Source organism: Argentina anserina, chromosome 7 (genome assembly GCF_933775445.1).
Source record: "Argentina anserina chromosome 7, drPotAnse1.1, whole genome shotgun sequence".
NCBI classification, from domain to species: Eukaryota; Viridiplantae; Streptophyta; class Magnoliopsida; order Rosales; family Rosaceae; genus Argentina; species Argentina anserina.
The window spans coordinates 22,107,956-22,121,428 of NC_065878.1; the positions used below are offsets into that span (position 1 = coordinate 22,107,956).

General features: G+C 40.4%; 1 protein-coding gene across 1 annotated transcript; it reads right to left on the bottom strand.

Annotated features, from left to right (window-relative positions):
* Positions 1–207: 207 nt before the first annotated feature.
* On the bottom strand, positions 208–2,420 carry LOC126804115 (molybdenum cofactor sulfurase). Its single transcript, XM_050531891.1, has one exon. It carries the CDS (start codon positions 2,270–2,272, stop codon positions 323–325), a length of 1,950 nt encoding a protein of 649 aa, XP_050387848.1. The 5' UTR covers positions 2,273–2,420; the 3' UTR covers positions 208–322.
* Positions 2,421–13,473: the final 11,053 nt, after the last annotated feature.

Consider the following 13,473-nt stretch of genomic DNA (forward strand, 5'->3'; position numbering starts at 1 on the left):
GGATTGGGGTGTTGGATGACTCTAATTCGGATACTCTCTTTAGAATGAAGGTACTTTTCTGAGCATTAAGTGAACCTCCTCTCATCAATTACTTACTTTTTCTCCCCTCTAATTGAGCTTATGAAATTTAGTTCAGTCCATCTTAAAAAGGTCAATGACATAAATTTGTGCAAATATGACTTTTAGCTTCTTTGAAAGATTCTTTCTCTGAAATGATGAATGATGGTATATCTGTTTTCCTGTGACTTTAAATTCCAAATGTACAGAAGTCTGCAAGAATGTTTTTCTATACTTTTGATCAATTAAAATAAACATATATAATTTATACTTCAATGGTTTTCTGATTAAGAGCTGTATATCTCCATCTCTCCTTCTCCACAAAATCCGCGTCTAGGAACTGTGCAACAAAGGCCCAAAGCCGGTATGTGTCTTCAAAATTTGATAGGAACCCAAGTGCAGCTGTGACCACACTGATTCCTGGACCAGACTTTGCCTTCAACTTGTTTGCAGCTATTTCCTTTGCTGCATTATCTTTTCTCTCAAGGACTCGTCCTTTCTCTACAGCATACTTATCCGAGAACCAGATATGGTGTAAGAATCCATAGCTAAGAGAAATGCTGTTTCTATCAGCCAGTTTCTGGACAAGAACAGGCTCGACCTTTTCTCCCTTCCAATCAAATACATTGAATGCCAGAGCTGGTCCCCTATCATATTTGATCTTTGGTCCGTAAATTTTGACCAAAGGAACTCCCTCTGAGTTGGGATGCTTAAGCTTTCTCAAGGAACTCACTAGCCAATTGATCAGGTACCTCGCCCTGTTAGTGATCAGTACTAGCCCCAGAGAATCCACTTGATCCAAGCTCCTGCATACAACCTCTTGATTCCCATTTTTTCTGTTGTTGGCAAGCCTCTCGGATTCTCCTGAAATTTCCAGTTCTCCTGAGTATGCACCTTCTTCCACACTGTCGGAGAGTTCTCCTTGTTCTAATGTTTTCGCAGGTGTTCCCTGCCGACTATGCTTTGATATCAAACCGGAGAAAGAACGTGATATATCTGATATATCTTGTTGCAAACGAAGTTTGGATACCTCTTCAACTTCTATGTCAGTACCAGAGGACTCTTCTCCTGTTTGAAGAAATTCCTGTGTTGGGACAAGGTTTACAATTCCTGTACTCATAGAGGCTTCCAGGACCGTAATAGCAGATTTCTTGACAAAGAGGCATGCAAAGCCAGATGGGTTTTCCCCATAAACCTTGTAGAAAGAAGAAATGAGGAAATCTGGTTGAAAAAGAGAGAGGCCGAAGCTGTCCATATCTTTTGGTCCCAAGGCACAAGCATCAACTAAGACATGCCACCCATTCTCCTGCGCTATTGTCATCCATATATAAGGATATCTGGAACCTGTAACTCTGGAATGCACTGGGAAGACAAAAAGCCCTCTTTTCTTCTTCTTGTTCTTCTTACTCTCTATCATCTTCCTCAATTTTTCCGACTGAATCCTCAACCTTGGCCATGAAAACTCGGCTGACATGACCTGGGCGCCTCTCTTTTCCGAGCTGTTAATCATTGATTCGACTGCTTCACTCTCATAGTCATAAACTGACAGAAGCTTTCTACTAGTTTTGTACGGGTAAGACTCTGCAACAAGTTTGAAAGCCGATGTTCTGTTGGCGGTGAAAACCATGCTGTAATCATTTTCTGAAATGTTAAGAAAGCTCATGATTCTTCTTCTGATTGCAGATTCCAGCTCTGATTCATGGCCACCATGAAGAAGCTCCATCTTGAGATTTGCAGTCTTGTAGGATATACTGAAGAAAGGGTAATCTGAATATTGTGGAGGTGATGGAAGTAGAGAAGTGGATGAAGATGGTACCATTTGTTTTGATGATTCCTGTTTGTGCAGCTGGGAAGAGGAGAAGAGACCGATTCCTATATAATCAAGGCAGGTGTGATTGGATTGTGAGAGATGGCAGTACTCCTGAGCTCGTATTTGGTCGACTTTTGCTGTCTCATAGTATCTCGGATAAGCCTTGGTGAAGTCAGAGAAGGACTTCTGCAAGGATGGAATAGACTCGTGGTTGGTGAACTGGGTGTTTGGGAAGATAGATGATGAAGTTTTGGTTGCAAAGTCACGGCGACAAGCCAAAGAAGTGCTTTCAGACTTTGAGGCGGTGTGGTGAGACGCCGTGGACTTGAATAAGTGGGAGGAGCAGGAGCAGCAGCAGCCACTGAGGCATACTTCTGTGACCTCTTTTAGGCATGGTGACTGCATTTTTTTTTCTCTCCTCTTGGCTTTCAACAATACTTGATAAGTAGTATTTCGTGCTGGTGTCTTTGCTTTGGTTCAATCATCATCTAGCAGCGTATGGTTTATATTGATTAGATAATTGTAGACGTTTTTCTTTGTCATGTATTGAGTGTTTTGGGGCCTTGGTGGGGAATGGTATGTTTAGTTTGAACAGGTCATACCGTCATAGCAGTGAGATCACAGCATTAGTGAACCAGGTGGCTAAGTTGACATTGTCTTTTATTTATGTCATACTTTACCAGCTAACCTTCCTCTAAGCTAAAATGTTAATCCTTTGTCATGAAGCAGCATGATTTACTTCACTTGTTAAGGAGTATCAATTTATCTGGACCAGTAATTCAGTCAACCACGTACGCGTGCATTGAAAGATTGATTGCAGAGATTATTGGAAACTTCATGATGAACTTAAGCTTAGCGACATTTGAGTGGAACAATGTACAACGCTAACGGCGTTCTGGTTGCAGGGAGTTACTGAGTATGCAGATCATCCTCCTATACACATTTGAATGAGCTGTTCAAGATGGAATTCTAGTGTTTAACTTTAATGCTGAGCACTATAATCATAATGTATGACTTTATTGAAAGGCATAGGCGGAAATGGAGAAAGCAACAGCAAAAGTGGAGACAACTCAGACAAGGGAGCCTTTATGTTGTGGCCGGCATTATCAATGCTGGCCGATATTGCTTCTGTAATCTCAAGGAATGCTTCCAACTTGCTTGAGCCTTAAGTTTGAATATTTCTTGTGAATTGTACGAAGTTTACATATTGTTGCGATATAAACGAAATATTGAAGCCAATTGTATAATTCTTGAAGATGTCATTCGCAAGTATACGACAATTATATTCTCAACAGCTGTAGTTTTCCTTAGTAAATTTGTCCAGGGTTTGAGACTTGCTCTTTCTTCTTCTTTTTTTATGTTTAAAAAGTCACTGTTTGCATTCTGTATATTGCTCTCTCTATTCATGAAAGGTTAAATTTAACTTTTTTTGGTAATGAAACAAAAAAGTGTTGATACGTATACCATTGAAGTTGTTGAATCTCTCTTTGCTTGAAATTTGATGAACATTTAATCAACCTTAATGTGAACATTTGGAATAATAACGCAACGATAGGGAAATGATTAGAGGCATGAAAGTAAACACTGCTCAGAAACTTATATTATAGCATTATACATCTTCAACGATCGTTGTAGAAAAAAGTGGACCTATATACTAATTTCTATACCATTTGGGACATTTAAGATAAATATTGCATCTTTTACATAGACTAATAGTCTTGTAGGAAAAAAAAGGAAGTCAACAAAGACAAAAGTCAGTAGCATGCACTTGTCCTTGATGTGTTGGAATGATAAGAAAAGCAAAAAATCGAGGGAAAAAGGCAAACGGAAACCAGCTGATTACAATTTTGTATTTGAAATCATACAAGGAGCCATCGTATAAATACAATCTGGTTATTCCATTCCCATGAATAACTTCTCATCTATATAAATACCTCACACTATCACATATATCATCAAGAGGTTTGAACTTATTACCTCAACATTAATTGCTGTGTACGCTACTTAACCAATTGCAACAATATATATTTGCACGTTTTGATTTACAGATTTGAAAGCAAACCATGTGTGCTCGGAAGACTAACCACTACAAAAAAGTTGGGCAGAGGCAACAAATGTTTTGTGGTCAATTTGTGGTATTTGGTGGGGTGGCTATTGTTTAAAATCCACAAAACTCATACAAATGTGGCCTTTTAATGATTATAATGATTCAAATGTCACATTTGTATGAGTTTTGTGAGATTTTAAGCAATAGCCAGCAATAGCCACCCTACTTTTACTCAACTTTGTTATAGTGAACAAGTAACAACAACAACAAAAAGAACAAAGATACACGGGTTTATAACTCAAACGTTGGCAAAATCCAAATTGGTGGTTGATTGCTCATCTTGGCTAGAGTTAAATGTATGTGGTGTCAATGGTTAGAAACCTTTTATTTTCGATATCACGTGGTTTTGAACATGTTTTGCATTGTCAACCGAAATGGTGTCAGCATGTGAAATGGCACGATACGAAAACTAAGGGTGCTTAACAAAACTAAGGGTGTTTAGAACTTCAAAATATTGTTTTACAAACCCTAACAACATATTTCATTATCGTAAAATGTAAACTTTTTACACTGGCATAAGATATAATCTCCTAGGTATACCGTTAAAACAGATAATTAAGCACCCTTAATGACCAGATCGTGGAGAGTTTCCAAAGTAGCTAGTGGGAGAATCCGGAAAGGAAAAGATATCCCGGAGTCTCAAGGAACATGCACTATAGACCTAGAAAAAATTGAGGGAGAGCTAGACTGCTTGCTTCACAACACCACGCCTAAATCAGGAAAATAATCTCTTTCTTCAGCTCTGGCAGGAAACTGGGTATGTTCTGCTAAGCGCCTCACCTCCGAGAGCCCAGCTCACGTGTCAAATAGTTATAGGGTCACAGTAATGGTGTCAGTGATCTCCGTCAAACTCTCAGCTGTTAAAAAAAATGAGTCGTGCACGTGACCTGCAAATTTCTTCGATTCAAAGAATGAAGCTTTGCAAATTTCATTTTGAATGGTTTTTGACGAAATTGAAACATGTCCCTCTTTTAGGATTCGATGAAAGCAAATTGTTCTACAGTCAAATCAGAAAAAAAAACAATCAACTAGAAAGCGGAGGTGCCGACAATGCAGCGAGCCTCGTCGGCGAAGGGAGCACATTGGTGGAGTTATCAAGGTCGATGAGGGCATTGGCAATGGGCATTATAAACCAAAAAGGGTACCTAAATATAGTGGTATCTGCAGATAGGACCCTTTGCCTCTTGATGCCATGCCTCTTGCTGTCAGATTGAAGTCGTCACTAAACCCCAATTTTGGAACCACACCGTTAAATCGCATGCTGGAAATCTCAGTTGTCCTCATCTTCTGCGATTTGACATATTTCTCCTCCAAAACCCTAGCACCATCGCTCGGAGTCGAATCAGGAGCTAGAGTTAGCGAGTTGAAATTGTACTGAATTGAGGTGCTTTCCGGTGACCGACTGGTTTCTGGTAATGGAGAACAAGTACACAACACGTGACCTAATTTTACATTTGTCACTGTTTTGTTAAAGACGTTAGATGCCGTCTAAAAAAATCCTCTAGGCTCTTGGAGAGTAGGCGCTTAACAGACGGTTCCAGGAAACTGATCTATACCGTTTGTAACTCCTAGAACTCTGAGACCAAGCTGGTTTCTGAATCCAGTGTTGCTACTATGATGATGACATATCTTTTATGTATTTACCAAAGACCAGATCCAAATCCAAATCGTGGAACTCTACTATTCTCCGGAGAGGAAAAGATTTCCGGGAGTCCTAAGGAATAGTACTATAAACCTTTTCTATAAATAGAAGGACAGATAAGTTATTTCAGGGACAGCTCAATACAAGACTAGGCCCAAATCAGGAAAAGAAACAGAAGCTAGCTCTGACAGAAACTGCTATCTCTGTCTATAAATAGCTAAAGTTTCTCAAACCTGTTCAACTGAAGATAAGACGTAGTTGAGATCATGGGCGCAACCTGTTCAAGTTTTGAGATATCAAATTATGGATTCTTCTCTAGGTACGCTTTCATCAACATTTCTTTACTTACAGATTTTCCAAGTCTTCGTTTTGGTCGATCGAGCTCTTAGAGCTCTTACATTGCAAATGATACATGTTCTTGATTGTGTTTGTTTGTCTGGCCGGATATGTGTGCATATATATTATATAATTCGGGGAGGATATAGGGTATGCCCGTCCATAATTTTAGATTTTCTATACTCTTCAACCGTTCCAGTTGCTTCTCTTGTTTGGATTGTTTTTGGGTAGTTTATGCCCTTTCTTGCATTTGTTCTTTTTCCAGGAGAGGAGAGGGATTAAGGGTTACATCACTAATATATTTTATATAGATACTTTTTTTTTTGGGGACGTTAATTGGTTCAAATTGTAACGACCCTAAAATTTCGAGCCTAAAAACTCAAAATCTCAAAGTCGTTAGAACACCAATAACAATCTCAATGAAAATGAAATTATTTAAGTGCACAGCGGATCATCACTGAGTTTTCAATACACCTCAGAAAACCAATTATTACAACCCAAATTATAATTTACATTGCGTAAGTTGGAAATGTAATAATCCTCACAATTTCTCACAAAATAGTCACACAAGCTGGAGATAACTAACTTCAAGCCCTCTGAGCGGTCCGTCAATTCCCGCTAATCCACACCTGCGGAGTTATCCACTACACCATCGAATTGGTGCACCGGGATTGTAAACACAAACCCGGTAAGCTTTACAGCTCGTATGAGTAAAATGAAAATATATAACTCGCATATCAAAATATATGAAAATCCACAATCAAAACAAATATAAATGCACTCATGAGTCAGTGGACGGCCCATCTGGTTGTCCCAAAGAAAACGAAGCGCTCATGAGAAATTAAGTAACCCTTCTGGTTACCCAAATGCATTTATAATACGGGTACCAAGAACGCTGGTACACATCTGTTACCCCTCTCGTAATACACCGCCGATATTGGATAGCCACCCGCTACCCAACATCCAAAACAATCTGAGTACCCATGAGCAGATAACCACCCGTTACCTCACATGCAGTACTAAACTGATATTGGGTAACCACCCGCTACCCAACATCCAAAACAATCTGAGTACTCATGAGCAGATAACCACCCGTTATCTCACATGCCGTACTAAGCTGATATTGGGTAACCACCCGCTACCCAACATCCAAACAATCTGAGTACTCATGAGCAGATAACCACCCGTTACCTCACATGTAGTACTATGGCAGACAGACTAGAGCTCTAACTGTATCGTAACTTTCGCCCGGCCAAAGGCTAGGTTCCGACTTGCCTCACATGTACAATAATCTCACATCATATTGTACCACACATCACGTCCGAAGACAAATCACAATAGTTCACATTTTCCGTGATAAAATCACGTACAATAATCACACATCATATTGTACGTTTTAAAACTTTCACGATATATCATAATAAAAATCATAACAGTATATTATATAGCAAACTATATATATATTCGTATTTATTTACCATTTATACAATATATACATAGTCCACTATATCATATACATGTCATATTTCATAAACACCTTTAAATGCCGAAGCAGTAATAATCGGTTACTGTTCAGCAATTTTCGGTTTTACGAAATTACTGTTCACTGGTACTATTCACTGTTACTATTCCCGGATACTGTACGTATAAATATTAATACGTATTTCTGTACGTATAAATATTATATACGTATTTCTGTACGTATAAATATTAATACGTATTTCTGTACGTATAAATATTAATACGTATTTCTGTACGTATAAATATTAATACGTATTTCTGTACGTATACGTACGATTTAAATGTAAATACAAATTTAGTAAATAAAATTTACTAAATTACCTTTTTACAAAATTACTTTTTACATTTACTGAAAGTAATTTATATTTACATTTACCGAAGGTAAAATTTAATTACATTTACCGTAGTAAATAAAAATTACATTTACATTTACCGTACACAGTAAATTACCAAAATGCCCTTCTGTCAAAACTGTTTCCACCGCCTCACACGGCGGCGCGTGTGGCACACGCGCCACCTCCGGCCGGCCGCGCGTGGGGCCCACGCGCCGAGCCCAAAACCGGCGCGTATCACGCCACCGCCACCCCAAAACTTCTCCTCTCTTCCTCCTCCACCTCCCCACGGCCTCAGGCCGCCCCCTACACCCTTCACGTGCCCATACGCGCCGCCTAAGGCGGCGGTAACCTCCCTTCGTCATTCCTCCTCCGATCTCCTAAACCTTAACTCCAATTCATCCAAAATTTCACAACAAGCATCACAACAATCCAAATACGTAATCCCTCACCTCAATCGATGTTTTGAACCGTCGGATTCGCCGGAGGAGCTCAATGAAGTCGCCGTGGAGTCTCGGAATCGATGGGAAGTGGTTGACGCCGCTGCAGCCCAAATCGAACGTCTCCTCCTGTGAATTCATGTCGAGGGGTGAGGGTGAAGCTCGCCAGAATGCCTCCTAGCTCGCATGGTGCCGGCGACATCGAGATCGGCGGGGCCGAAGTTATATGACGTCGTCGCTGCTTATTCCCTGCCTAGGGTGGGTCGCTGCTACCACCGGTCGACGTATCTTGGCCGTGCGGTCTCTTTGCCACCGGCGGTGTCAAGCACGGTGGCAGGTGGAGGGAGATCGCCGGCGGAGTGAAGGAGAGGGGAAGGGATCGGGGAGAGAGAGTGAGTGCAGAGAGAGAAAGGGGGAAAGGGGAGGCGCGGGTGTGGTTTCCTGAAATGGAAACCCTAGTTTCATTAATTATCTATTTATACTCGTTTCCAAAATCGGAAACAAGCTTCCGACGTTAATAACTTCTACATACATCGTCCGATTAGAACGCGTCACATATCCATGAACTCGTATTGACGAGTTCTACAACTTTCGTGAATGAAGTTTTCGCAAACGATCGACAGAATAAAAGTCGATATAAACGTTACGGAATTGTAACGTTTTTCAAATTAAACGTTCCGAGAACGTATCCGTCGCTCGTTTTATAACATCGCGACCAATCACATTCATTCATATTAAAATTCCAAATTTTATAGAATTCAAATCAAACTTAAAATTGTTTGAAATTTAGGGTTATTACAATCTACCCCCCTTAAAGGAATTTCGTCCCGAAATTCAAACTCACCCAGCGAATAACTGTGGATATCTGATCATCATGTCCGACTCTAGCTCCCAAGATGCATCACCCTCATCATGGTGACTCCACAATACTTTGACTAGCCCTACTTCTTTCCTCCAAAGCTCCTTTGTGGATCCATCCAAATTACCAACCGGCTTAATAACAAAAGTAGCATTTTCCTTCACCTCAACGATGCTATGATCGATCACATGCAACTCATTTGGTACCTACTTTCTTAACAAGAGTTGTGAACGTCCGACATGTTAGTAGGCAAGGCTAGTCGATAAGTTAGTTCTCCTACCTTCTTGAGACTTTCAAAGGCCCAAGAGATAGGTGATCGACACTGTCTACCATGGAGAGTCTCATAAGGTGCCATGTCGATACTAGAATGGTAACCGTTGTTGTAAGCACTCAATCGATCCTCAAATGATCTTCCCAGTTACCTATAATATCCAGCATATATGCTCTCAGCATGTCCTCCATTGCCTCAACTCTCCTCTAAACACCCAATCTGTCACGTGTTCTAACATTAACAGCCACATATGAGTCACCAAAATATAATGGTGGTCTCGGTAGAGATGTCAACATAACCCCTTTGTCTATTTCACCCCTCCCTTGCGGTTATCAGACAATTCTCCCGTCATGAGCTTGCCCACCCACTATGCATGGTCAAGACTCTCAATATCTAACACGAGTCAAAATAAATATTTAACACATACCTACTACTTGCATCACACACATCGGTTTCCAAGGAAATCGTACTTATATCCACAACAGTACCGTTATGATTTCACCTCAACCCATCACTAGAACTATGAATATACCATTCCTTCCAATCTACAAACAATCTCCGTTCATGATTATCTTTTATAAATCATCAAAGGTTGTTGTGCATGTTACTCATCCAGCACCTCCTTGTAATGGTAACTTGATAAGGGTCTTAACTCATTGAGTCCACGACCACAACATAACCCTACCTTTGACTAAGAATTACTCTCGAACAGTTCACCTGAGATTTGACTAATATTCTCACAAGCCAGTAGAGAATCACTGCCGTTATCACAAGAGCGACGCATCATGCATCCTATCACCCTCACCAAAACTTACCGTCGAAAATTAATTACAGCTTCCTGTTCCCATGAGTGGTACGCCACAATTTACGGGTCAGATAAAGAAGGTCATTATCCCCCAACAGTGGAACGTGAAAATTAGGTGAACTTACGGTGCAAAATCCATCATGACCACAACTGAGATATATTTTACCCCCTGGTTCATACATGTCTCAAATGCATGACATACGGTCCCACACAAACGACCCAATGGCATCATCTAAAGTATTATTTTTCTCACCATGGTAGTACTGAAAATCAGTTTTGTAATCACTTCAACAACAGAATCCTGATATTGGGTCTACCATTTCTTTACCAGTTGGAGGGTGCTTGTCACGAAAAATTCGTTAAAACACCATTAAGGTAAGGTCATCTCGTACCCCTTCAATAGGGTTACTTCACCGCCATTGCGTCTCATTGGACCAGCGGCATTGTGAAGTTCCAATCCCCAACACCAAAATAAATAAATCATGAGAGACCAGCGTTCTCATTTAAATGCTCATCTAGCAAATAATTAATTCATATCGCCACATTGAGATTTCTCCATCACCATATATTTCTTGCTCAGCCAAGAACAATGCGTAACATCAATTGTCTATAGCCGAACCAAAACAAGTTTGGAATGTCACGTCGACAAAATGTGAATCTCAATTCAATAATTGTATTACCACTTTATGGACGTATCATACGCCCTACCACTCTGTTACCAATAGCGTTAGAGATGCTAGTCACGAAAATTTTCGTTAACCACCTCCAACCTATGGTCTACACATCTCTTACCTGAACATAATATCTCAACCTTGTTAGGCTTCAACTTAGATTAGTTGCATAACTAAAATCTAGTCCTTAACATTTAAACACTGAACATCCCTCAATATAGGGTCAACGCTCTCTATCAAGACTCCTTGATAGTTCTCTGCCTTGATAGGAAACTATATACTCCAACCTGTTAGCATTCCAGTATCTGGATCGCATGTCAAACTCAGGGTGTATTGTAGCCTCTCTAAACTGATCACACCAGTCATTAAGTCTTTGAATTCATTTGTCCCATCCATACGGCGTCTTCGTTATAGGTGCTATAACACAGTATCCCCGGGAACGTCTCACTTTACTCAGACATCACAACGATGTCTGTGATAGCTATTTCAGATCCACATACTCAACATATGCTATGACTCAAGCTCTCATGGCATTATCCGACTCGAGTCTGAGATACGAAACTCTGGTTTCCTGGGTCTACGAAAGAACCCACCATGTCCAAACAATCAATCACCGCATACTGCGGCCTCACCCAATCGATTCCTCAGATCACATCATAGTGTGGTCCGGAATCACTATCAAATAAGCAGAGAACTCTCTACTTCCAATCACAATAGGATAAGCCTTTCATTGTCTCCAATTTCGAGGAACACTCCAAAAGTGAAGTGACACATAAACAGTTTCCCATAGGCGTAGAAATCAATCCTAACCCCTCCACTGCCAACTATCAATAAATGAATGTGGCTATCATCGTCTTCTCTAACTCAGAGTACTCAATCATTACCAAGTAAGTCCCAATACTCTCGATCCAATGGTCCGCTACAATATGATCCAAGCGTCATGAAATGACAGCACTAGCAGCTCACTCATGTCCTTGATCAACCTCAACACACGACTATCGTCTCTAACGATAGCAACAAGATCAACTTGTCTATCCAGTGGAGCAGCCTCCTCATAAAGGTTCTACACATTACGGACTCGGCCTGTAGCCCTAACTCGGCCTCGACCTCTCGTCCGTCCTCGACCCTGTCCACGACCATTTTCCAAATTCATCACCATTCAACAATTAACACTCAGTCATACATGTGAAGTCTCAAATTCGACAAAATAGATCCAACCAATATCAATCATGAAATTTCAGAAGAAGGTGAATCATCGGAGTATCGTCACAATACTCTCTACAGGACCAAACCATAAGGTATGGCTCCTAACACTCTCGCGTACCCGACAACATATCAATACCGAGGAGCATGTGATGGGTGCCCGCCTGCAGTCGGATCATCGCTCCTGGATGGTATAGATAATCGCCAAATACGCACTTAGGCTCTGATACCAACTGTAACGACCCTAAAATTTCGAGCCTAAAAACTCAAAATCTCAAAGTCGTTAGAACACCAATAACAATCTCAATGAAAATGAAATTATTTAAGTGCACAGCGGATCATCACTGAGTTTTCAATACACCTCAGAAAACCAATTATTACAACCCAAATTATAATTTACATTGCGTAAGTTGGAAATGTAATAATCCTCACAATTTCTCACAAAATAGTCACACAAGCTGGAGATAACTAACTTCAAGCCCTCTGAGCGGTCCGTCAATTCCCGCTAATCCACACCTGCGGAGTTATCCACTACACCATCGAATTGGTGCACCGGGATTGTAAACACAAACCCGGTAAGCTTTACAGCTCGTATGAGTAAAATGAAAATATATAACTCGCATATCAAAATATATGAAAATCCACAATCAAAACAAATATAAATGCACTCATGAGTCAGTGGACGGCCCATCTGGTTGTCCCAAAGAAAACGAAGCGCTCATGAGAAATTAAGTAACCCTTCTGGTTACCCAAATGCATTTATAATACGGGTACCAAGAACGCTGGTACACATCTGTTACCCCTCTCGTAATACACCGCCGATATTGGATAGCCACCCGCTACCCAACATCCAAAACAATCTGAGTACCCATGAGCAGATAACCACCCGTTACCTCACATGCAGTACTAAACTGATATTGGGTAACCACCCGCTACCCAACATCCAAAACAATCTGAGTACTCATGAGCAGATAACCACCCGTTATCTCACATGCCGTACTAAGCTGATATTGGGTAACCACCCGCTACCCAACATCCAAACAATCTGAGTACTCATGAGCAGATAACCACCCGTTACCTCACATGTAGTACTATGGCAGACAGACTAGAGCTCTAACTGTATCGTAACTTTCGCCCGGCCAAAGGCTAGGTTCCGACTTGCCTCACATGTACAATAATCTCACATCATATTGTACCACACATCACGTCCGAAGACAAATCACAATAGTTCACATTTTCCGTGATAAAATCACGTACAATAATCACACATCATATTGTACGTTTTAAAACTTTCACGATATATCATAATAAAAATCATAACAGTATATTATATAGCAAACTATATATATATTCGTATTTATTTACCATTTATACAATATATACATAGTCCACTATATCATATACATGTCATATTTCATA